The sequence below is a fragment of the Ixodes scapularis genome, unplaced genomic scaffold (assembly GCF_016920785.2).
Source record: "Ixodes scapularis isolate PalLabHiFi unplaced genomic scaffold, ASM1692078v2 PGA_scaffold3__209_contigs__length_174095766, whole genome shotgun sequence".
Taxonomy (NCBI): domain Eukaryota; kingdom Metazoa; phylum Arthropoda; class Arachnida; order Ixodida; family Ixodidae; genus Ixodes; species Ixodes scapularis.
Genome location: NW_024609868.1, coordinates 139,326,737 through 139,354,277, shown reverse-complemented (window position 1 = coordinate 139,354,277; position 27,541 = coordinate 139,326,737). Strand labels below are relative to the sequence as shown.

The 27,541-nt window shown below is 41.5% G+C and overlaps 1 protein-coding gene across 1 annotated transcript; it reads left to right on the top strand.

The window, feature by feature from the left end:
* The first annotated feature begins 1,070 nt into the window (after positions 1-1,070).
* Positions 1,071-27,541, top strand: LOC115308743 (evasin P1095-like). Its single transcript, XM_040222170.1, has 3 exons — positions 1,071-1,135; positions 6,151-6,238; positions 27,359-27,541. Exons 1-3 carry the CDS (start codon positions 1,071-1,073, stop codon positions 27,539-27,541), a joined length of 336 nt encoding a protein of 111 aa, XP_040078104.1.

Sequence of the window (27,541 nt, the reverse complement as noted above, 5' to 3'; positions counted from 1 at the left end):
CCTATATTTTATATAATTTGAGGACGGAAATTCAAACGCCACTACTACAATGAAAGGTATTTACATTTTCAAAGTACATTTTACTTTGGGAATCGACCTATCATTGGCGACCCTATTTAGTATGACGTTGGCGGAGACACGCTTGTTTACTTATCTATATTTCGATTCATCCGAGGCCCTTTTTTTATACACTGACACCTCTCATATAACTTGCGTTATGAAAAAAATTCAAGTATCGAAAATAATATCTTAAATATCGCTTAGTGAATTCAGGAAAATGCTGTCACGAGTCTCGAGTTTTTTTTAATCAATCCTGCAATGCTTTTAGCGTTCGAAGTATTCGCATGCGAGACTCTTTTCTAGCGTTGTAAAGTGAAATGAAACAATTTATTAATATTTTTTTTACCAACCTTATGCAAAAGATAACGATTACTTGAACTGATAATTTTACAATGTTACAAACAGCTTACGTAATAATGTTGATATTTTCAACGCTATGCGGAGAGCAAGTCGTAGTTTTCTTGCAGAGGACTTGCGTTGTCGTCCGAACGACACCAAGTTCTGATTGGCTTTGAGTGGAACGATAGTGGGTAGGCCTCAATGCTATCTGTCTTGAGGTCCTGCCCACTATTTTTTTCCAAACTGCCAAAAATAGGTTGGCGTTCTGCCGTCGTTGCAACCGCTGTGCAAGAGGCAGACGAACTTGCACTCTGCATTTACACGAAACCGATAGTCTTACCACATGCTTTCTTTAACTCCTACTGCCACGTAAGAGCACAACATACCCTTTCATGTTTTCTTACATGATCATATGACTCATGCTTCTATGATGAAAAAAATAAATGTTAGAGGTACTTCTATGGTGGTTCGTACTGTGCAACGGCTCCGTGTAACAATATTAAAAAAAGTTTATATTTTGTAGATGTCGCCGGCAAGCTTTCGCAGGCGATGGAGGTATGACGTCAGATGGAAAGTCTCTAAGAATAAAGTACACCTTGTTTGTCTCTTCGTTAGCTATAAAGACACCTGTTTCCAGCACTATCCACTAGATCCTTGATTAAGATCTTGGGATGGAGCTCAACGCCTTTACCTTTCATCAAATTGCCGTATTCATTGCCATTGGGTATCATGCCAAGTAAGTGTTATTTTCTTGAGTGAAGCCTATACGTATAACGTTTGAACTTAAATAAGTCCTGTATTTCATAATAAATACCTTTTCAGATTATGAGATATTGCTACGTTTCTGACCAATTGGGCATCGCTGGTGGCCACGCCGGATGGCATGGGTTCCTAATTCTTTATTTCTTTAATTTCATTTTCGTGGCTCTTTTAGACAGTTTCGGTAGCATCTTGTAACGTATCCCTTGTTCCTGTATGGAATGTTCTAGACTGTGAAGTTTGTATCAATAAAGCAGATAGTTCAACATGGAGTCAGTCGCTCTTTCGTAGCCATCGAGCTATGCACGGATGCATTTTCTATAATTTTGTACGCACCAGTTCGCTTAATTGAGAATTTATTTTTAGCTTTTCATTTTTTTTTAACATTATAACAGCCGCAATATATAAAAATATACCTTTTGGTAGTTTTCTTGGCAATTTACTGGTACTATTAAGGCAAGCCAGATTTCTGTTCATCGTAGTCGTTCGAGACAAAATACACTGCCATCCTTTAGGCTCCGGAGCGTTTGGTACCCAAATTCGTGGCAGCTTTTGCGACGCAAAATTATTCTTTTTGTAAGTTACAGTAGATTTCAGGTGTGGCCATGTTAGATCGTATGTTGCCGATGCATGTAACCAAAGTAGGTTAATATCGCACAAGATTATCCACAAAAAAAATATGTAGACACTATCAAGCATTCGGACAGTCTAAATAATTTTAAGCTAGTAAATAAAACTACCCTTCCTTAATACAAAAACTTCTTCTTCATTACGTTTTTATTAAATCACACTCCTCAAGTGGACAATATGTATTATTTTTTTGTCGAGCTCCCTAATCAATGTGCCACGACTTCAAGTCATTGGCATCGAATGATCAAATATGCAGCTTCCAGAGTATTTCCACAAATATAGATCAATCCACAAACCTTATTGGGGAGAAAGTTGCGTCCATCTAAGAATATTTTATATTTGATTCAAGGATGGTTTAAAAAAAATATTTTTTTAAGAGACTAATTATTTGCTGTGTACATGGAAAAGCATCCAGGGCTCCTCCAAGACCGGGTCATTGATTTCAATGAATATCGTCTGTTCTCATGCTTTTTTGTTCCTTGCTTATTTATGATCAGCACGGTGAGAAAGATGTGTATTATAGCTTGTTTTATGCCAGACAAAATGGTCGATTATTGACTATTACAAATCTGGTTTAATTTTCTTGTCAGTATTTGTTTTAATGTAAAGTCTTGTTTCTTGTTATATGGACGTCGCCTAGCGCGCTTGTATTTTAACATGTCTTCCTTCCTCTGGAAACACGTTTCATTTGCAATTGGATACTGTTTCGTCAATACTAATATCAACGGATTTAGTAACTACTTTGTTGTGGCTGGATGTTAGCATTTAGGCAAAGATAACGTCGTTTTTATTTTTTATTTACATTTTAGATTTGGTGCACCAATATGAAGGAACAAAAACAACTGAAAGATTGCAAGGCATACAAAATATGTTTGTTATGCAAATATATCAACTACTTCGTACTTCATGTGGTGTTCCTTCAGGGGCTGGGTGCTAATGTCGTAAATATGTCTTTTTAACTAAAATACAATTTTATTAACATTTTACTATCGATAATCTATAGTTTTCGACGTGTTGCCTGCTGTGTGTAGTCTCGTCTCCAAGTTTGAGTTATGTTTTCAATTTGAAAATCTGTATTCGTGCAGTTGTATAAGTAGTTGTGCTGGAGTTTATATTATAATTTTCGACGTATACATTATCTTATTATTGCAAGCAACTGCGCTCGTGTTTGTGTTTCTTTTTAGAAAATAAATTTTTATTTGCATCTAATGTTTCGTTTGCCGTCAACCCATGCCAGGGACTCAGGATTTCGTCAAGCTGCCGCAGCAGCTTTTTAACCTTGTTTTTGTTTTGTATCAACCAAAATAAAACGAACTTATTGTGTATTAAATACTCTTATTTTATTAATCTGAGAGATCTAAAGTTTGAACAATAAAACATTACTCACCGTAAAATATTAAAACTTTCCTCGAGCAATTAAATCGAAGCTCTTTGCCGCATTCCTCTAGATATCATAGGTTTAACATTTTTAAGATTTCGTACGACCTATATGATTCGAAAATACTGTGAATCTCCACACTTTGTTTCTAAAATTTCCAATTATGCAAGCTCTGGGGGAATGAGTGGCGAACACAAGCCCTCTTCTTATAAATAATTAGGGTCTTTCTAATCGTACTTATATCATTCCTTCAGCCGAGCTCAGGTGCATGGTAAGTTGGAGTGGCGACAAAAGCGCTGATTTAGAAAAGTAAAGTCAGCTTTGGAATAAGTGGGAATAATTATCATTATTTAACCTGGACAATATTTGTTGTCGTAGCGAGTGGAATATATCGTACTGACAAAGAATTTATCTGACGTAGGATGTCACATGCACAACGGGATGATTTTAGAAGGAGAGAAAATTTGGCTGACATAAAAAAAAGCATATTTTTTTATGTCAGCCAATGTCAACCACTGAAGTTTCCCTCCAAAATAAAATATCCTGAACACAGGGATATTTTTACCACGGAATCTGTTCACTTAAAAAGTGTTTTATGTAAGAGCCTTTTTCTTTCATCTAGCAGTAAATGAATTTAAAACACCCTGGTGTGGTGTTATTGCAGCGATATTGATGATGATAGATAAAATAAAACAGTAAAACCACTTGCGCACAAGCAAGCCTGGGATGATAAAGTGTTTGACCAAATATTAAGACCCGTATCAGTTACCACAAAACTGTACTTAGCGAATTGAAAGACGGGATACCGTTTGGTTTCTTTCATAGTTATTATAATATACGCTAGAGGTTCAACTGGCGCTAGTGTGCTGTTGCAAATTGAAGCAGACAGCAAGCAGTCCGAAATTGACTTCTGGTAATGCATTTCTACGGAAAAAATAGAGTGCATTTCCTCTTTGCGCTCGATTATAAGAGCAAATATCACGAATAATCCGTACCTACTAGGCACATTGGAACATTTCCCAGACACGCAGATTAAATAATTGGTCAGTTACGGTGTTTTTATTTTAAAATCGTGGCATGAAAAACGGTGCTGAAACCACTTCGTACATGTATTTATGTGCCCTGTCGGGCACTGTTAGCGCGAACACGGCGTCAGCGCTTTCCAGCATGGGGACATACGTGACAAACGAACGAAGGACATGTGGAAAACCAAGAGAGACGGCAAGAACTACGCAGTAACACTGGATAAGTAACTCCTTGTGCTTGCAGACGATCAAATAAATTGAAAGTCACGTAATATAGCCCGATTTGCAAAAACTCACTACTGCTTTATTCTTTTTGCTCGTGAATATATGCGAAGATGCTTGTTCTCTGTTCAAATCATCACCCGCACGCTCCAAATCTTTACAAATAGGGAGAAGCCAGAGAACAGGTGCGCGATAAAAGCTGCCCAACATAGGAAATAATAAGAAAACACACCTTTCGTAGCCCACGTACTTTACTATTTACGTTTCAAACGTTTTTTTTTTTTTTTTTAACCACTTGTAAAGATGCACGACGGGGTCATTTTCATATAGTGAGAGGACAGGCATATTAGCAATATATAAGACTAACGAAATGCTGCGAACTTTGAGCACACTCTACACTCCTTTCGATTGTTATTTTGCTTAGAATCGTCGCTCGTTTCTACATACTTGCCATGGAACTGAGGTTTGGGCCTGAAATGCAGCGAAGTTTAACATCGTTCAGTGGTAAAGAAAAAATGCTTTAACTAAAGCAATTACACTTTCACAATATTAATAAAGGTACATACTATCCGGTACAACCGAAATAAAAAAAAAGTTATTACTGTTATTTTCCGGCGAAGAGACAAAAATTCACGCGCGTTTTCCCTTAGGAATACATAGGGAGACTGGAAAAGTAGACTGCATGCTGTCTGCTTCAATTTGCAACCGGAAGTCCCATAGACACTAGCGCCAGCTGAGCCTCTAGCGTTTATTATAATAACTCTATGGCTTCTTTATTGGTATGTGATTAAAGTTCTTAAAATTTTAAATTATAATTCAGCATTGAACGAGTTTTTACATTTCTAAGACCACCCAATCGGTCTTTAAGTAGAATTCGTTTTATATATAATGCCTGCAAATAATCCGTGGAGTGCCCATATGCCATAAAATATATGTTTTTATTAATCACTACATTGAGGACGCATGCTCTAAATCTAACGCGACATTTCTTTTCACCGCGTACCATACTCTGCTTGCTTTTATTGTTTCTTATTTCCTTAATCTATGGTAGCACAGGTCTTGTGGCAATTAATATCTATGTTTTCTTTGCCTTACTCTAATCGTGAATTGGTGCTGATAATATGCTTATGTGTTCGAAACTATATTGCAATATTATCACCATGTGTACATATACATGGATCATGAATGAAGGCTGCTGTGACGGATGTGCTCTCTTTAAATTTATGTAACATTTGGCGTGTGCAGAGAATTTGTTTTATACTTTGAAAATATAGTTTAGTCTGACATTACTATTCAACCTAACACTGTATGAAAAACAGTGGATATTCGTGGTAGTATTTGAAGGAATACAGTGCAATAGGCTTATAACGGTACCAAATGTAACAATGTGCCCCTATGACGATCAGTTCCTAGAGGACGATGCGATTTTGCTTTGGGTACCCAGTCCAGGTACAGCCATAATCGGTTAAAATGATTTCATTTTCGGGTTTTCTCCATATCGTCATACGTGAATTACATTGTACTTCAAAACCTATAATTGTAGTACTGGTTCTGGATTAAGATGCATTATACAACTTCAAGAGGCTGTTTTTACATAAAATGAAACGCAAATATTTAAAACATTTTTGAAAATACTGGGTCCTTCAAGGTCTAAAATCTGAAATAAAAATCGCTCACACTATTTTGTTCCTCATGGTATTTCCTAGCTGTTTCTAAACTTGTGTTGAATTTTTCTAGTACCCATTCAACTGTTGATGGATCCAAGGTAGAAACTTCCGACAGTGACTCCAGTCACGACATTGATGTCTCGTATTGCGGCATGAATGTAAGTTTTTTTTTTTTTTTGAGTTATAAAAATATATTTTAGTTAGTATTTATAAATGATTGAGTAAGTAAATACCTTCTCAAAGTTTACTGATCCTTGAAGTCAGCTATAAAAATCGGTGACCAAGAAATCGAAAAAAAAAAAATTCTGAATATAATGACACATGCAGTGCACTTCAACGTGTCTAACGCAAATCCAGTATGGTAAAGTAAAAATCTAAATTTTTCCCTAGGAAAAAGCCGAGTTCTGATATATTGAGCACACCGAAATGGCGAGTGTCTGCGCCGCCCACGTAACTCAGTAAATTCTACCAGAGCCGTAATTCTTTCCTCATAACTCCATGCTTTCTTCGTTTTACCTCCTTTCGGAGTTGCCCCGGTAACATCTACGAAAGCTATCATGGCCGCCGACGGGCCGACTTCTTAATCGCAGTCTCGTCTAAAGCTCCAAACACAAGAGCAACAAAAACAGACATCGCAGCGGGGTTACCATCCGAACTGCCGCGGACGTTCTGACGCACACCTGTGCAGTACCGCAATGTCAGAGCGTACACTGCGGTTGCTATGGAATCTTTCGTGCAGCACTCGTTTTCGTCACTCATGTGTTTCGGTGTTTACGTTCAGAGTAAAAACCGGTAAGTAAAAAAAAAGTTGAGTACCACCCGACGGCACAGAACTGAGCGAGCTTGAAAACACTTACTCCCGCTAAGAAAGACAGAGAAAAAAAAAAGTTCTGTAAAATGCAAAAAAAAAATATTTATCATTCTTTCTCTCTCTCTTTACACATATATATACATTATTAGGGGCTGAGTAACGGACAGACTGGGAACCGGGCTTGGACTATAATGGTGGAGATGTTTGAATGGGACATGATTAGATAATGTTGGACTCCGATGGCAAGTCCCATTTAGTCTCCGCAAAGCGAGTCCGCAGGTTCCCATAATATTGCCGCGCGCACGTGACGATGTTGCGTCACCGGCACGATCCTGGTGTGATTAATGGTGGCTGTTGGCTTCGATGAAGATGAAGTCCAGCAGCCACCCTCATTGGCCCGGAGGTTTATGTCGCCGCGGCAGCCGCTTCTCTCGTGGTGGATAAAGAGGAAGACGAAGACCCGTTGTCGTTAGTCCCTTCGGCCAATGTTCGAAAGCCTTGGTTCCGGGACTTTCTAGAGGGTCTCTGCTGAGCGATGGCGTTGCGGACCGTCCCCCTAAGTGAGCCGTCATTCGTGCACTGCTTCGTCGGAGTAGAAACATAACACAGCTTCCAACTGACCGATGAAAGGATATCGTGAAAGCCGCGGCTGACAGCCGTCATGAACAAACGAGAGGACAGACACCGATACCGCAGGAAACACAGGCGCCAGACCTGAACCATAAAAAGCCACCAAGCCTTCAGTGCGTTCCTACTGTGCCCTTCACGCATTTTTCTCGAACATCCAATATGACGCTCCGACTGATCATGAAGAAAATGTTCCGAAAGGACGGAGCTATCTTATTGACAACCCGCAGTGATCGTTGCGCAGAGTCAAACCTTAAGAACGTCCCGTGATCCGTTTATACTGTGCAAAGGTTGATAATAGGAAATGACCCCAATTCCCATAGTTTTTATATGCTAACAAAATTTAAAAGGAGTTTGCTTTTGTCGTTTCAAAATCGAAACTTTTATAAAAATATTATTAAGCTGTATGTGCGTTCTGCTGCGAACACGATGGATTTAGCTGTACTGTACTTATGACTATTTTACGGATTTTAAATAGCGTTCCATTGTCGTCCATAGTCTGAACCATTTCTAAACAAATCATGTTCACATTGAAAAACACTTAAAATAACGTTAATCCTCAAATATATAATTAAATGCCTAATATTTATTAGAAATGGGGAGCAACACTTTCTTACAAATACAATCGTATTCTACTGGCAAACGCAACCTGCAGGGAACTCGTCCTTGGTTTAACGTGGAAGGATATAACTCTAGACACGTGACACGTTGTTGGGGGTCTTTCATGGCGACTTCAGTCGAGTTTGTGAATGAACTGCATCTACGCTCACATTGCCTCATTGCGGGCATCCTAATCAAGGTATGCGTCAGCAAGGTATGTGTCAACGTAATTAGTATGCCTCAGCAAGCTCCGCAGCTTTCTCAGCAACCCTGTTGGAAAATATCGATGATGGAAAGATGATGGAAAAGGCTCATACAAGCGTAACCGTAATATGGGACATTCTATACAAGCGAAAAGGCAGCTCCAGTATAGTGGATTACGGCGGAACGATACAGGTAGGCGGAACCATACAAGCGTGTCGTATTATGGGACATCCTATACCGGCGTAGTGTATTATGGCGGAACCTTGTAGGCGGACGGAACCATACATGGATAACGTAATATGGGACATCCTATACCAGCGAAAAGGCAATACCGGCATGTTGGAGCCATATGGCTCCAACGTGGTGGTTTCGCCTATTCACTGTTGTACACGGCAATTTATTTTTAAGCTTTACATATATGTTTAGAAAGGCCGTGAAAGCTAAATTAATGCGATTTGTGCGGGAGAGTTATATGGCCAGGCGTACGTAGTATAGGGACCTAGTCGTAACGATCAGTCAGATAATTAAATACAATTTGTTAATTAACTTTTTAATTAGTGAAAATGAAACTATCGTTTCTATTGGAAACTTGCCGAGTCACTGAAAACCACAAAATCAACTCTTTTTAGAAGGATATAATGCAGGGGTAGCATTTTACGCGTTCTGTAAAAATGCTTTATTTGGACGAGTTTCTAGGTTTCAGTTTCTCATCAGAGCTCATCTTTCCGCCCACGGTCCTGTTCCCCAGGGGCTTAGACGCGCAACACACGTGCGCCTTGCTTCCCTCCATCCTACGAGGGAGGCGAGGGGGCGGCTTCGCACTGCGGCCACCGGGCAGCAGGACCGTAGGTGCAAAGATGCGCTCTGGTAAGAAACCGAAGTCTGGAAACGCGTCCAAATTGACCATTCTTTTAGAACACCATAAAATGCTGCTTTTGTCTTATATCTTCACAAAGAAAATTGATTTAGTGTGTTTTGATGATGCTTAGAAGTTTCTAATTGGAACCATGGGTCTATTTTCACTGATTAAAAATTTTAGGAACATACTATACTTAGAGCGAGGCTGAAGCGGTTTTGTATTTGAGAAAACACTTTTAAATCTTCTTCATTTGACCTCCAGAATCTCAAATATCAAAATTATTTGCTAATTTAATTAATCGAGGCTGCATAGAGTCATTTTTAAAGCGCTTTGAAAGCACTTCCCTAGAGAGCGACGTCACAAGAGCAGCTTTCAAAATCTTTGTTCACGCAACTTCAGTGCCTATGAAAGCTATGCACGCACATGCTATTTTTTAAAGGGGCCGAAAAATGTGTCACGACTGGTGCCAATGCGGGAGAATATACCTAGAAAACTTGCGACTGGACGCGCGGCCCTTAAGCGACATACACTTGGCGGCTGAAAGGTCTTCTTACGATGTCACTATTGGAAGGATGTTTTTGTGTTTTCTCACGTTCAGTTATATCTTTGTGGAAAACGAACGGGATATTCAGATTCGCGGGATAAAACCACGCGAGGATGAACCTCCATCTAGTTTTCTGAAAGAAGTCTGGCACATCTCTGTAATAAGCCGACTGATCATTACAAATTAGCCTTTTATACTATGCGGCCCTGGCCATATAATTCACGTGTACAGACTTTTTACGGTTTTTTTTTTAAATCTGTAAAATATACAAAAAAACACTCTGTAGAATGTCCCCCAATACAATATGATTGTATGGTTCCTTTCCCGCTTGCATTGTTCAAGAAAAAATTGTGGATATCCAGCGTTTCATTGGAATGCTGGATGTCAATAAGTCTCTACATCAGTGAGTGGTTTCAAACAATTATGATGTTTGCACACCAGTAAGCTCTCATCCGAGGCTCACCAGGAGCACTAAGAGCAGAGGCAAAATGTCGTGACCTGGTAAATTTGGTTGCAGGTATTTATTTTTAGAAGAACTGCATGCAGCAAAGCTTAACTTTGCTCAAAAGAAGATAATCAAAAATTCAATACTGAACAATGGTGTCCCTTGAGCTGTCAGACCAAACTCCCACTCTTGTCACTCAGGAGTTCCTAACTTGTGCGTAGAGGATCAGCACAACCCAGATTTGTGCTGCAAGCGCACCTGCAATATAAAAGTTGAAAAAACATGAGATGAAATATGAGACGTTTACAATTCTCTGTAATGAGAAAATACAGTACAGCTCTCGAAGAGGAAGATGGGAGGGTATGCCCCTCCTTCCCCTCCCCTCCTCTTCTTCTGCTCCCTCCCATTTAGGGGGAAATTCCCCCCTAAATTTAGCGGGTTAAGTTTCCCAATAAATTTAGCGCGGAAATTGATGTCACGTGACCTCAACACAAATGCAGTTTTTCCGCTAAAAGTAGCGGGGAAAATGACGTCGCATGACCGTGTCACGTCATACATAAAAACACTCAGTTTCTCAGCTAGACTTAGCGGAAATATTAACGTCACATGACCACAACATTAATTCAATTTCCTGCCAAGTTTAGTTGGGCGGTTACGCCGACAGCGACGCCGCGAAACGCGGAAACGGGTGCTAACAGCTGCGCTAAAAACTAAATGCATCAGGTGAAATAAAGTGAACATTAGATATACTGTAAGAAAAAGGAGAATCTAAGATACCGTTCTCAGATCCTTCCTTTTGTCCGTTCTCAAATGTTTTGATATCAAGAAATGTTTATCTCTTTATTCATACCCAGAGAACCCCTCCCAGTTTCAGCATGAATGCAATAAATCAATGCAGACTAGACCTAGTAAACTATAATGCACATGAAAATGAATGTTTGCCATATAGTCATGTATCAGTCAGTGGCTCAGATCTCAAAATACATTTGTATTGAGGAACATTCTTGAATAAAACTTCTGGGCTTCGAATTCAACAGTTTGTACTTCCATAAGGAACACTGTATGGCACCGATTTTTTTTTGTTTTTTGTGACACATCAGAAACAGCACAACACTGTCATCCTTGCATACCTAACAAGAATTTGTATTTTTTTTAGCATGGCATGTGCTATTCTAATGCCCATACAGCCTCCTTTAACAAAATTTCCTTTGTATAGCTTTTTATTGGTTCTTATTTAGCTCGCACGACAGATTCGGTACCTTGAATTCTCACTCGGCATCAACAGTTTTATATATTAATGTAATAGCGAAAGACAAGATGTATGGACTTGAGTATGGTTCAACAAGCACAGATGTTGAGAAAAGTACTGAGGAAAACTCAAATGTCAAAATAAAAATAAGCTGGAATGTGGATACAATTATGGACATGGTCATGAATACACTTAGCAGATTCAATATAAAGAATATGTGTTAGACGCACGCTCAAAGAAACCTGTTGCATCATTATTCATTCAAATTACTTTGCAGAACCCAGCGCTGCAGTCTCAGGTGGGAGTTCGCTGGATGAGTCTACTGAAAATGAGTGTAGACGGAAAAAGCAGTTTGATCTGTAATAATGAGCATTACATAAGTGACATGTCATTATTACTGTTACAGCGCCGAATGTTCCAAACTGTCAGTCGCATCATTCTGTGAATTCCCTCCGTACATTACAGGGTTTGGCTCTTTCGAATGCTTTGCGAGAAAAATGATGAACTGGAAATATCTAGAGTAGTTCTAGAAAAACTATTTCCAGAATCTTATCTCAGCATCGTAAAGAATATAAAAAGTTTCTAAAGACAAGGTTAGTGCAGGAGTTGAATAAACTAAATACTTTGTTTTTCGAAACCATCTTGCCGTAGTAAACGTATGAAGTTCCCCTAGGTAGAGCTAGTCATTACGGATAATTGTGCCCATTGCATACCATAAAAATTTAATTTGCGACCTACAATATTTACAAACTCAATTAACTCTGAATAAGTGGACCACTTGGCATTAAAGATTGGCCTCACCATGACTGTCTGCCAACATCTACATAATAATTTTCATGAACCTATGTATTTCAAGAAAATATTTGGTGCGAGCTGCTTAAAACACTATAGCACTTTTTAACAAGTGCTGATTGTTGGGCAAATTCGTACGGTACGTTAGAAAACATAATTGCGCTTTAAAGACGGGGACATAGGAAGGACAGACACCACCGAGTGCTAACTTTCAACTGATTTAGTTCAAGAACCTCAGCGTAGAAACACACTGCGTCACCGCACCACATGTCAACCAATCCGTGGCCCTGCCACGGACCGCAAGAACGCCAACTCCTTATCCGCCAAGTCAATTGACGCCACACTGACACAACACGTGCCAGAACTATTTATAGCATCAGCCTCCATAATCTCTCTAACAGTCATATCTTTGTGCCTAGCAAGAACAGTAGACAAAGCAAATAATGGTTTGCACTCGCAGTGATGATCTGTCGTGTCACTGTCATGACTGCGGGTGCAAACAATTATTTGCTTCGTCTACTGTTCTTGAGAGGCACAAAGATAGGACTGTTAGCGAGATAATGGAGGCTGACACTATAAATAGTTCCGGCACAAGTTGTGTCAGTATGGCGTCAATCGACTTGGCGGATAAGGAGTTGGCGTACTTGCGGTCCGTGGCAGAACCGATTGGTTGAGATGTGGTGCCGTGACAAAGTCCGTTTCTACGCTGAGGTTCTTGAATTAAATCAGTTGAATGTTAGCGCTCTGTTGTGTCTGTCCTTCCTATGTCCCCGTCTTCCAAGCGCAATCTTGTTTTCTACCACACTTTTTAACACTAATAGAACGCCTGTAGTGGGCCACAACTTAAGCAGTTTTCCCATCATTATGAAGAGCAATTACACATATGTGAACCATGAATATAGGCCTGCACTGAATTTTTTTCTTAAGCTGAACGTGCTATGCTCTGTTTACTGTATAAATCTTTGCAGAGCTGACAATGTGCAAGTTCCTGTTTTTTTATATTTCACATGTCCCGACTGCTGGGTGTGGCAGGGACATAAGATTGATGACACCAACGAAACACAATCATTATTTTAAGAATTTGTTTGGGTAAAGCACAAACAAGGCGATCTGCGGGAAGTTATTTCTGTGACACCGTCGAACCTACATCCGCGGGCTTTAAGTTCACATGTTAATCATGTCTGCAGACTCCTTTTTGTAATTGGAACTCCATCCAACCCAAGATTTGAATATGTTTTTTTTGCATTTTAGGCTTAGTAGTGCTTTTGCTGTTCTAGTAATAGGTAAGAAAAATGCTTATTTCAAGTGGCATACCTAACACCTGGTGGCACGAGGACTCCCCTGTCGTGACGCTGATCGAAAGTCATAGGCAGGGAGATACTGTGATGCTCTTGTTGCTGGGATTATCTCCCCCATGGTCCTGGCCAGACCACAGAAAAAGATTGAGTCCAAGCTTGTGGCCACTAGGATCTCCAGATCTTGAGGCACCCAAGTAGCTGAAAATAAAAACAAATCACTATCAAGTACTTGGCAGAGCTACATTAGAATGGCTAGCATATTCTTTCGTGATCAGCACATAGATCCTCTTATTTTAGTCATAGTCACCCCCCAGGACAAGGCCACGTAGGCGTTAAAATGATGGGTACCGAATTAAGGCGAATGATCAAATGCATTCATTTAACCCTCTTTCGCCCCAACCTGAGAGACTTTTGTCAAATATTCACATTCAATTAACTGTAAAGACTACAAATAAAACTACTACTGCAATGCAGAGCCGTATAGTCTGTTCTCAAATGTTTTGATATTAAGAAATGTTTATATCTTTATTCATACCCAGAGAACCCCTCCCAGTTTCAGCATGAATGCAATAAATCAATGCAGACTAGACCTTGTAAACTATAATGCACATGAAAATGAATGTTCGCCACATAGTCATGTATGAGTCAGTGGCTCAGATCTCCAAATACATTTGTATTGAGGAACATTCTTGAATAAAACTTCTGGGCTTTGAATTCGACAGTTTGTACTTCCATAAGGAACACTGTATGGCACTGATTTTTGTTGTGACACATCAGAAACAGCACAGCAGTGTCATCCTTGCATACCTAACAAGAATTTGTATTTTTTTTTTTAGCATGGCATGTGCTATTCTAATGCTTATACAGCCTCCTTTAACAAAATTTCCTTTGTAGAGCTTTTTATTGGTTCTTATTTAACTCGCACGACAGATTCGGTACCTTGAATTCTCACTCGGCATCAACAGTTTTATATATTGATGTATTAGTGAAAGACAAGATGTATGGTCTTGAGTACGGCCCAACAAGCACAGATGTTGAGAAAAGTACTGAAGAAAACTCAAATGTCAAAATAAAAAATAAGCTGGAATGTGGATACAATTAAGGACATGGTCATGAATACAGTAGCAGATTCAATATGAAGAATACGTGTTAGACGCACGCTCAAAGAAACCTGTTGCATCTATATTCATGCAAATTACTTCGCAGAACCCAGCGCTGCAGTCTCGGGTGAGAGTTCGCTGAATGAGTCCACTGAAAATGAGTGCAGACGGAAAAAGCAGTTTGATCTGCGACAATGAGCATTACATAGGCAAGTGACATGTCATTGTTACTGTTACAGTGCCGAATGTTTCAAACTGCCAGTCGCATCATTCTGGAATTCCATCCGTATATTACAGGGTTTGGCTCTCTCGAATGCTTCGCGAGAAAAATTATCAACTGGAAATGTCTAGCGTAGTTCTAGAAAAACTACTTCCAGAATCCTAACTCAGCATCGTAAAGAATATAAAAAGTTTCTAGAGATAAGGTTAGTGCAGGAGTTGAATAAACTAAATACTTAGTTTTGCGAAACCATCTTGCCGTAGTAAACGTATGAAGTTCCCCTAGGTAGAGCTAGTCATAACGGATGATTGTGCCCATTGCATACTATAAAAATTTAATTTGCGACCTACAATATTTACAGACTCAACCAACTCTGAATAAGTGGAACACTTGGAACTAAAGATTGGTCTCACCATGACTGTCTGCAAACATCCACATAATAATTTCCATAAACCTATGCATTTCAAGAAAATATTTGGAGCGAGCTGTTTAAACTGACTTAACACTTTTTAACACTAATAGAAAGCCTGTAGTGGGCCACAACTTAAGCAGTTTTTACTTCATTATGTAGGGCAATAACAAATATGTGAAGCTTAAAACTAGGCCTGCACTGAATTGCTTTCTTAAGTTGAACGTGCTATGCTCGGTTCAATATATTATGTTTGCAGAGCTGACAATGTGCAAGTTCCCATTTTTTTATATTTCACGTCTCCCGACTGCTGGGTGGGGTAGGTACATAAGATTGATGACACCAACGTAACACAATGATTATTTTAAGAATTTGTTTGTGTATAGCACTAGCGAAGCCATCTGCGGGAAGTTATTTCTGTGACTCTGTCGAACCTACATCCGTGGGCTTTAAGTTCACATGTGAATCATGTCTGCAGACGCCTTTTTGTAATTGGAACTCCATCCAACCCGAGATTTGAATGTTTTTTGCATTTTAGGCTTAGTAGTGCTTTTGCTGTTTCACTTCAAGAAGAGGTAAGAATGCTTATTTCGAGTAGCATACCTAACACTTGGTGGCATGAGGACTCCCTTGTCGTGATGCTAATCGAAAGACACAGGCAGGGAGATACTGTGATGCTCTTGTTGCTGGGATTACCTCCCCCATGGTCCTGGCCGGACCACAGAAGAAGATTGAGTCCAAGCTTGTGGCCACTAGGATCTCCAGATCTTGAGGCAACCAAGTAGCTGGAAATAAAAACAAATCACAATCAAGTACTTGGAAGAGCTACATTAGAATGGCTAGCATATTCTTTCGTGATCAGCACATAGATCCTTTTGTTTTTATACTTTGTACGTGCACCTATTAAAAAACTGCTCCTTCACAGCCACAGTCATAGACACACCCCAGGACAAGGCCACACAGGCCTTGAAATGATGGGTACCGAATTAAGGCGAATGATCAAATGCATTCATTTAACCCTCTTTCACCCCAACCAGGGAGATTTCTGTCAAATATTCACATTTAACTCTGAAGACTATAAAAAAAACTACTACTGCAATGCAGAGCCGTATAGTGGGAGAGTTTAACCAGTGGGTGTGGTGACAAAGGTGCCGGAGAGGAGGAAAGGGAGGAGAGCGCCGATGGAGGGAGAGAGAAGGCAGCAAAAAGGCGACGACCGCTATTTTGACGCAACGCTGTTGGCGCGAAGCACTGCTGAGGCTATGTGTCGTCTGCTACTGGCTTAATTGATTTTTGCCTTTATAAAACTTTGCGTTTAAACATGAAGAAACTTCTTTCTTTAGGTTTTTAAGCCACCGAGGAATAACACTGTATTATTTTATTGCCAAAGCCTGCCAAATAAAAGCAAAGGGCAGGTGTCTGGATAGAAAGAGTTTAGTTGGCGCACCAAGAGGCTAACCAATAAAAATGGGTACCACTCTGCGCAAAATGCCTAAAAAGCGTGCATCTCTACTTGACACTAACAGCGGCACACACTATCTATTTTACTGACTAAAGGGTACTAGATCATTATTTTCAGCTAACTAGTCAAAACAGACAATGGCTAAAAAAAAAGCAATGCCAAAACCAACAATCGAATTCACCTGCTCTCCAGTAGCACGACATCTATAGAAGGCAGACCTGCAGAATGAACAAGCAGTCTAAAGAAAAGTATGTCCCATGTATAATTTGTTTCCATGCTGCAAAGCAAGTGCTGGAAAGAGGTTTCACGACATTAACAAAATTTCTTGCAATCAGCTGAGAACAAGTTAGAGCAGTGAACTTGTCCTTGCCCTTGGCATAACGTTGTTGCCCATGGAAACTCAAATAAATTTGTGAATAAAAACAAAAATAGACTAACCTTCATAAAAAAAATCTAACTTTTGCAAAGAAAAGTTATCTTGAACAAAATATGCGGGATACAGTTGTACAGCATCCATTTTTGTGCTGAACCAATTTTGAGGCAAATCTGCGACAATGAAAAGAAAACGCCCGAGTACAATTAAGGGAAAGACAGAAAGGATGCATACCTACAAAAAAAAAATTTAGAACGACCACGGGCAGGAACCTCTGGTGAGGCTCTCGGAGTGACTCCCTGCAATGGGCCTGCGAAGACCAGAGAACAAGATCGGTCAGAGCTTGCAGCCATAAGGTGCTTCATACCATGAAGTTTCAGAAGTAGCTGCACTTGGAAGCAAAGTGCATTTCATTTCTCTGCAGAATGGAGAGTTTAATAGCTAGTATGCATTCATAAGGTGATACAGTCACGAATGCAGATTTTTCAATGCAGCACTATATCACCAAATTGTTAACCGTGCCGGGCAACACTTAAAACCGGGAGCATTATTCCAAACTATCTCAGTTTAAAGTTAACCACGGCAGAAGCTGAAAGCCATGTGACCTTCTAGTTGGATGCCATGGTACGTCGAGCTTATAATCATGTCTCACACTGTTTTTGCTGCAATGGCTTGTAGTGTCAAAAGTGGTCCAGCTTAAAAGAGATGCAAAGTATAGACGTTTGTGAGTGGGGCCATGACCTAGTCTTCAGCTACATTGCGAGGTAGGACGTTCCAACCGGGATGTTTGCTGCCTGTAACCACACGACCAGCTTGTGCACAGCGATCGCTCGAGCCGAGTACATGTCCTCGACAGTGCCATTATTTGACAAGCAGTTTTATGAATGTTAAACATGACTGACTTGCAGAGAGACTGCATCTCAACGACTAATGACTTGGGATACCTAACTGAATACTGATATATTAACTGAATGCAAAACAAATTACCTGGCAGGCATTAAATTTATCAACAGGGTGGGTTGACTCCGCATTAAGTTGGAGTCGATGCGTCAGGCACGTAGCCAGGATTTTGTTTCAGGGGGGGCCCCCTCATGACAAAACGCTGTATGAGGGGGAGGGGGGAGAGGAGGACCCATGCAAGATGGAAGATATCGGGGGGGGGGGGGCCTCAAAAGCTTCCCCCTGGCTACGTGCCTGCGATGCGTAATAGGACAATACAAACAAAGATATGCCTTACAATTCCTTTTGCACCCCCAAAATGATGTGTTTTTGAAGGTAAGATACACAATGTTCTTGATTCAGAAAGTGCCCCAGATGTACCTCGGCTATTCTACCTCAGCATATGCAGTAAGGGCACTCGGCAAGCCTATTCTCCTCAGCTCTGTGCAGGTTAAGCTAAGTTAGAGTATAGAGGTACACGCTCACTGACAGCATGAGAAAGGCAGGGAGAAGTCTCCGTTGTTCCACCACCAGCCCGTCTGCTACCTTCGATGACGTTTCAGCGCCTCATGAGCCTGGAGCAAGCACATCTGTCCAAAGTGGGGTGAAAAGCACAAGCACATGCTGGAGGACGCCCAGCCATTCTCTTTTTGTCATTGGCTATTCTACATATTTTAGTATGACATATTTTTAAGTGAGAAAAAGTATTGCAAATATGCAGTCCAACTTTGACCATAATACAGAAGTCTGATAAAGATAACAGTTGCCATTCACAATTTTCCAAATAAGTGCTCCCACCTATCGGAACATCTACACATGTGGTGCGTGAGTGGGTTCAGGACTGAGACGCTAGAAAATGAAGCGCTCACAAGGCTTGTCTGGCCCTTCCAACCATGCGGGTACATTCATCGCAAATCCCAGATTTTTAGACAAAATGATTTAGAATAAGCAAATCTTGTCTACGCCCGAGGTAGAACATTGAATTGTGATTCCCCCATATTGTGCCAACCATCCTTCAACCTGCGGTACCACCTGCAAATGAACTATGTTGTGCTGCGGCACGCGTCCATGCTGCCTGCTTGAGAAGAAAACCACTGCTCGTGTTGAAGACGACATCCCACAATGTACAGGCAACAATGTTTAACGAACTAAAACAAAATTGATATCATTCAATAGACACAGATAGGCTTACAAAGTGTCTACACCATGATTGTTGTTGTTGGTTTTACTCCTGCATACAAACATAAGTGACTTCCTCTTTCCTCCGATGTACAGTAAAACCCCCTTATCTTCGTGGCCCCTATTTCTTCTCGAATCGGTCACAGAGGACATAATCGCAGCCACTGAATTCTGCAAAATTAAAGGCCGCGAAAATTAAAGGTTCGCCAACATTAAAGAGTTTACTGTTCTTCCGTGTGTCACATAATGTTAACATTTCAAGGAGGTTGAAGGTATTGGTTTAAGGAAAAATTGACCTATGAAAAAAAATGCCCTTCTCCAGGTTAGGCACGTGAGGTTCTTTTGCACTACCTATAAGGCGGCAAGTTTGTTTCGGCAGAGCTTTTGGTTAAACGGAGTCACAAAAGTAGCTATACTTGGAGTCAACCATTTTGTGCTGCATTATAAAGCTAGAGTAAATTCCACTGTGCTTCTGCACAGCACTGTTTGTTGCGAGAGCATATGTGGTTTAGTGTTGCATCCCATTTGCATGATCTAGAGAAACTAGCGCTGACAGAGTTAGAGCACTAAAAAAAAAAAAAAACAGCCGACTGTGGAAACATTGAGAGATGCACACATGCAAACTGTGCATTTCTTAAAAGTGGATTCGAGCAAAGGTAAAGACAATATCTATAATTACGGCGGCCATACTTGCCTTTCCCAAGCACGACCACTTTTCCCTCGGTAGCACCATCCAGTAAGCACCAGCAACACGCCCATGAGACGCCGCCGACTCATGGATTGAATGACGACCCGCCTGAGGTCTTGGAAGGAGATCCGGAACACTGCTTTAGGCCAGATGTTGTATCTGGAGGGGGCAGGGACTAAAAGTAAAAATTAACAAATTTATCTGAAGCGCTACATTCCTATAGCATAAACTCTAGGATAGCAGTATTTTTTTTTTAGGTCAGTGATGCATTTTAATTAAACACAAATGGTTGGTTTATAACTTTATATGATGAACCAGCAGCCCCTATTTTCCTTAAGTGTAACGGAGTGTCTAACGTTACGTCCGACGGAACCCGAAATAAAAATTAAAGTTACGCCCAACGTAACTGTCAAGCATTCGAGTTGCGTCCGACGTAACCCAAAATAAAAATTAAAGTTACCGTATTTACTCGAAAATAGGTCGAACCCTATTTATTGGATCCACCCAGAACAACAAAAAAAAAAGAATTGAAATATAGGTCGATCTTTTTTTTTATTTTTAAGAACAGGGGAAATTTTGGGCAAAAGAAAGAAAAAAACCTTTATTTGCATCTCTCAGCTAAATCACGGGGCGATGCCAAACACTTCATCACCGTCAGAACTTCTGGACATGTTATCATCGTCCCAAGCTTCGTCAGCTGGGTAGACATCCTCGCAAATTCGCAGCAACACTTCACTGACACTGTTGTAAAATGACGACAAGAAACGAAAAAAGGTGCGAAGCGACGGAAGACAAACTACAAAGACGCAAGCAAAGCCGCCGTGTCGCCATGAGCAACACGCGAGCCGAGCCGCCTCAAGCAACTAACAAAAATAACATCTTTTTTTTTTTTTTTTTGTGCGCGTTTGCGAGGATGGAGGGTAAAGTGCATGGCGCATCGCGTTCCTCTCCTTACCCGTTGCCCAGCAAGGGGAACGCTAGAGGCGCGATGTCGAAATCCGACGCCCGACCGGCCACCGCGGGCGGCGAGCCATTTCGGCAACCAAAAGCTTTTTGAAACAAGAAGCGGCGCGGCTCTACGGCAACGCCGGCTCGGTGACTCGATAGCTTCATGCCTCCGGTAGGGTCGCAAAATTTGGTCGCGAATGTAGGTGTCGAAATTCTTTAGTCACAATTTCCGAAAAGAAAAAGATGAAGAAGAAAAAAAAAAAGGTCGATTTATATTGAATAAACACGGCAGTCAGCCGCGCGACGAGACACACATTATGAAAGCGATTGGTGCGAGCGACCGAGGCGATGAGCGACGTTTTCTAGAAGCCCAAGAACCGAGCGGCGCAAGCAGCGAGAGTGAGAAATCTTCGGCGCTCGGCGCCGGCTCTCGTAGCTTCTCGCCGTCGCTCGTCTCGTTGATCGCTATATTGCTAACATGCCGTTCAGAAAGGCGCTCTAAGTGCTAACCATTGCATTGGGACCAGCCTCGCATCCAACCGTAACCAGTCTTTTTTTTTCTTAGCCGCCCAGGTAGAAGTTAACATCGTATGTACTATGGATGAAGAAAGAATAAACAATTAAAACAGGGACAACACAACTACATCTTTCGTATGTACTACATACACCGTTTTCAAGCATGGCTCCTCGTTCATTGCTCGATTTACATTTTCGGCAAATGACCGCAATGAAGCACAATTATTCTAGTTCAAAATTGTCACGAACACTTGGCACGCATGCTTATACTGTAGCGCACCTAACGTAATTTAAAAGTAGAACGAAAACGGGACGAGATTCGCTTACCGTTTCACGGATCCTAGGCCTAACGGCTGTACTTGGAAGTCGCCTGCGGTCCGGCGATCGGACGAGTCGAGCCGGCCTGACGCAGGCTGACCACGCCTGGTTGAACTATGAGAGGTGCCGTCCAGTTGAGAGCCAGAGACGCAGTAGAAACGGACCGCAAAACATCTGCCCCGTAACCGTAAACGAGCCAACGAACCCCCACACCGCTCTATCTTCGCCATCTCCGCGACGACCGGAAGTGGAAGCCGCGAAGCTAGAAAACCCGCGGCAGCGGAAGCCACTGGGCGGAAGCTTTAAGTTTCGGTTTCGCTTTTCTCCAACGCAGGCTACGGTCGCTAGGGTTTCGGGCTGGTGGGTTTGTCGGGTTTGTGGCTGGTTGCGACGACGCGAGGGGCCACGAAAAGACGCCAAGTTGGCCGAGTACGAGTCACGGCCCACGATACGAGCAACGGGCCGTTTGCCGCTGTCGACCGGCGATGAGGTATCCGCGGCTTGGTGTCACGATCGGTTTGTTGCCGTGCACGTTGACTCAAAGCTCGAAGTTATGCAGTTCCGTTCCGGCACCAGCCGCACCACGTTTTCCGGTGCATCGCACGTGGAGGCCTTTCGACGCATTCAGTGAACGTAAACATCGTGCCCGCTGTCTTCGGTGCTGTGGAAGAAGTTGGGAGACGGAAGGCGTTTAGGACTCCAGGCCGGGCCGCCGGTTCACTCTGAACGAGAGGCGACGTGTGTGTGCACGCTTTGAGGAAGCCTCCGCGTTTCGCCGCGCTAGACCTCGCCGATCGCGACCAGACCAACCGGACCCCGAGTCCGAGAGGCTCTTGCGGAGCCAGGAACTGCACCGAGGTAGGAGCTGCTCGTTCTGCGCTACCATGCAGTGCTCTACAGTGCTCGGAGCTCTCGGTGTCATTCGTGCTTGCACCGAAGCCTTTTTGACCCCTTCGGACGCGCAAGTCGTACTTCGCAAAGGTTTGGACGGGGCCGCCCTCACCGAGCAGCTCCGCTATATTCCGCTTACTTATGATCGCAATAAAAGCTTGCGTTCTCGGGAAAAAAATTGCAGGACCGCTCTCCGCGCCGCCGACGAGGTTGGCCGCCGCCATGTTCTCAGCTGTTCACTCGCTCCCGCAGCGAGCGCCTTCCGATAATCCTCCCCGTTCCAAAATGCGATGCGCTTTGCGCATTATGCCGTTTACATGACCGCATATTGAATGCGGCAACTGGATTCAATGCGACTAAGTCGCATTCGTGTAAACGTGGCTTATGTTCTTTTTCGACATGTATGGTGGATGTAACGATAGCGGTGGTGAACGATGGACGTTTTTGTTGGAAGATGGCGGTCGTCTTTCTGCATGTATGATTTGGTTATACCGGTGGTCCCGTGGTATAAGCGTTTTGTTGGAACGACGGCAGTCGCCTACGTCATCGGACGCAAATCATACCAGCCACACCGAATCATATCGGCAAGCAAAGTGGCTGCCAGTATAGACAGACCCGGAGCCATAGCGGTGCCGGTATCTCCAGTTATGCAGAACGCCAAACCAAACTAGCTGCATGCGTAACACAAAGAAATTACGGTGGTGTCATACCAGAACTGTACAAGCAGCAGGTTTGTTTCTTGTACGTTTTTCCAATAGGGAATCGTCACATTTATTTGCGTTTAACTCAATCCATCACGGGTCGCAGAATATTAAAAAAAAACGGTTCGAGACAAAACATTGCTATCACTTTATCATCATCTCCAAACACTTCGGTGCTTTTCAGCCATTGCACCATCTTGGCTCGCATTGCCTAAGTGAAGTCAACATTGGACTGGCTTGGCTCGTTTTTTTCCATTTCTGAACTGATGGTGGAAGGCCTCTGAGGATAACCTGTGCTTTTTAAGTAAGCTCGCCTTCACACAGTCATAGTCTGAAATTTGCTCATTTGTGAGGCTAGGCATAACTTCCGCAAATTTGCATGGCAACAGTCCCAGAAGTCCAAATGACAATGACTCTTTTGGAAAGGACATGTGTGGACAGACTCGCTCGAAATTAACGAGAAATATAGCGATCTCGTTTACAATCTTAAATAGCTGCATTAATTGTTATCTCAAATGTTTCCCTTCCGCTGGCAATATTATTAGTGCCAACGCTAAAAACTCCGCGCTTAAGCTCTAACCTTGTGAGTGCGAGCTCTTTTAAATATAGTCCGCTTGGGTTCCTATTTGTGTGGCCACACGAGCCGCTTGTAATTTTTATTTCTTTATTTCTCTCTTTCTCGGTTTCATCGCTTCTCTGCCTCTCGGGATTTTTGCCTTTGCAGCTCCTCTGCCTCTCGACTATTTTGACTCTGCAGTTCCTGGACCACCACAGCTTTTCTTTTCAAGACACCATCCCATAGATTTTGTATTTTACATTCATCGGTAGTTTTTTGTGTGTAATATAAAGCGATGTAAGCCCAACTCTTGGAATTAAAACTGCAAGTCCTCTAGCAAGCTCCAGGAGCTCCTCTTTTCTTACGTTCGGCAGATCCTCACGCGCTCAAAGTCTTTCTGAATATTCCTACTACCTCTCCACGCACAGTACGCCGCATGACTTCTAGTTGCTCTTCGAGAAAGTGTTCTTTACCGCCGCAATTATGACTTACAAGGACAACCATGGCTACATGTGGTTCCGCCACGACGAACCCACCGCTGGCCACCTCGGATTTTCGAAAACCTGCAGCAGAATTTGCACGAAATAATTTTGGAACAACATGCAGCGCAACATCGCACGATATTTCAAATCATGTCATCAGCGCCACATCATAAAAGCAAACAACAAAATCTGCAGGAGCCTTACGTCTAAATTCGCTTCCCAACTTTATCGGTCCTTTTCCGTACTCCACCACTGACAACCGCCGGGTAATTGCAGCCGTCTAATATTTCACACGCTACACAAAAGCCAAAGGCGGTAGAAGCCGTCACAACGCGCGAAGTCGCTAACATTTCTCTTTATTTCACCTTGATCCGTCATGGTGCGCTACAATACATCATCACCGATCGCGGTAGTTTTTCAGGGCCGAAGTCTTTCAATAGCCAGCCGGCAACAGCCAGGCGGCGCCGGCAAAGTGAGAGCCCACGGTCGTACCCTTTCTCGTAACTTGGCAAATGGTGAATGATAAGCCCCAGATTGCGTGCCGACGGCTTCGCAATGCGCGACGTATACGAGCGCAACGCACACATAATTCTTCGGAGCACAGGCGTGCTCCGGTGATACGCAGTCACATTCCCATTGGCCCGCCAGGGCTGTAGCTTCCACTGTACTGGCATGTTAGGCGATCACGGGTTCCTCGGATACCCACTATTTCTTGCTTCAGACATTAGGCTAAGCGGCGCCACCAGAGTAATAGCTCACGTTTGAAGAATGCAGCCGCCACTCCCAGGGATACCCAATATTTCTTGCTTCAGCCGCTAGATGGCGCCAAACCAAACAGCATTGCAGGTTGCCTAGAGCCTCGATGTCTCGCCGATTCCTTTCACAACACCACAAGTTCGTATGATTCACAAACCAACAGTCTGGTGCAACCGCCTGCCGAACTTGTTGTTGTCTGATCACAAGTGCTGCATCATCATAATCACCGCATTACACCAACCTGAAAACATTTTACAATATACATACATTATATATTGTTGGGATATAATCAACTTTATCTCTGTCCCCAATCATCTAGGTGATCAAACTGTGACCATCACCCTCGCGGAGGTCGACTGGACCCAACCGCTTTTTCGCAACTCGTCCCGCGCTACGGCTGTTCACCCCCGAAAATGATTACAGACTGACGTTACTGCTTTAGGTCTAGATAGCGCGCATTATTTTAATATTCATTTTAAACATGACCAAATTGCCCTAACCATTCATATTTAACTTTTTTTTAGAATCTTCAGATATAAAATTTTAAAAAAATAAGCGAATATGTATATCAGGGGAAATCCTTGTCTTATTGTTTTTTTGTATATATATCGTCGTTGTGGCATTTTCTGCGAGTTGAGGGCTGCCACTTCTTATATATGTTTGTTTTTTTATTAAGGAAAATAAAAAATGCATCAGTATTTTCTTATTCCTGTATCAAAAGGTTGTTCAATGTACGTATGGAGAAATATGTAACTATAAATTCATTACACGATAATTCGATTAGGTCGGTTATATAGTAACTGCGAATTGTGTATCGCGCGATGCACAAACCCATTGTTTGTCGAACAAAGTTTTGCGAAGAAATTACACTTTTGGCGGCCTAAATGTTTATGTTTTAGTTTATCGCTGTTACACAAGGTCATCAACCTATATTAAAAACTAAGTGTAATTCCAACAGACTATTCAAGGCCATGCACTTTTGCAGTCGATATCAGTTCGAAGCTTTGAGGTACTAAGAGTTTGTTTTAAACTATCACTAAACAGAAATATTGCGTCTATCGGTGGTTTCCGTTTTTTCATTAAAACTTGTGAAAGTGAGCAATAACATTTGATCTGCATAAATGCGTTAATACACAAAAAACAAGTTTCTATAGTGCAATATTTACATTCTATTTGTGTTTTAAGAGGTGCACTTGAAAACATATAGATAATAATGTTCTGATTTGTATTTTTCATAAACATTCCTAAAATTATACAAGATACGCAAGTCGCAGGACATAGAATGAAAGTTCCTATGCCATTATATATGTTTTAGGTTACTTTAATAGATTATTATATTCAATTTCACTGGACAGCTCCCGACGTAAATAAATGGTATAGTATACTGTGCATTATTTGCTACAGTCTGCGTAAATAAAACCGCCAGGGAACGGTGATTTTACTTGCATATATTTGATCATAGAACGAAAATAAAACGGCGTAAATCCCTTGTTCAAAACGGACGCTTACAATTTTTTTTCGGTTTGGGAGATTTTAAGGATTGGCTCTCTCCAGGATTAATAAAAATAGGCTCTAGCAACATCTTTTTAAAATTTCAGAGGCTTGTTTCTTAAGTGTGTTCCTTAATGCGGGAGCTGTCTGAAGGGTAAAAGAAATAGCTACATTGTGAAAATATATTACTGCCTATGTGTTTCTATGGAACTACAGCTTAACTAGATAGATCTGTTAACGTTTTGGTTTTAATTAAATGTGTATTTTTCGTGATCGTCGTCCAGCTGATATTTTAGAAAGAGGCGTCTGTATTTTAAGGGATAATAACACACTTTGTAATGAAAAAGCAGAAAGTTAAATCGTCGGTATAACTAAAAATTGTAAACACTGGATGCAATAGCGTACACAACACGTGTTGACAGGTTTGATTACTACTACAATTTGTATCTGTGGCATTTTTGGATCGTTTCGAAAAAATTTTTGTGTTAAACCCACTACACAAAGTGTATGCACTAGCAGGTCACTTGTGATATCTTGACTTTATGTATGATTAGTATAACGCTCAGCGGCACCTTAATGTGTTTTTTCAAGCAATACCACTCATGTGCTTCGGAGGAAATCGAGCCTTTATATGTAGCTGTCTTCAATTTTTAAACTACAACTGATGAAAACCATTTTAGGGAGGGGCTAAAATTTATATTTTGAAAACCGCTAGAGGTTGAGACATTATTACCACAATTAGATATATTGTAGAGTTTATTTCTAAATAATATAAATATATGCTTTAAGCATGAATTGTATATTATCCTTTTTTTTTCAGTGTACGGTTGAAAATGGAGTCTCGAGGGGGTGCAACGGAGATTGTGTATGTGTACATCACGGCAATGAACCCAATGGTATCTGCATAACCTTCACGAATTTAGGAGATTTAGGAAATCCTCTCGAAGATCCGAGCATCGATAATGCAACGCCTTTGACACAAATTTTTGCAGACGAAACATAA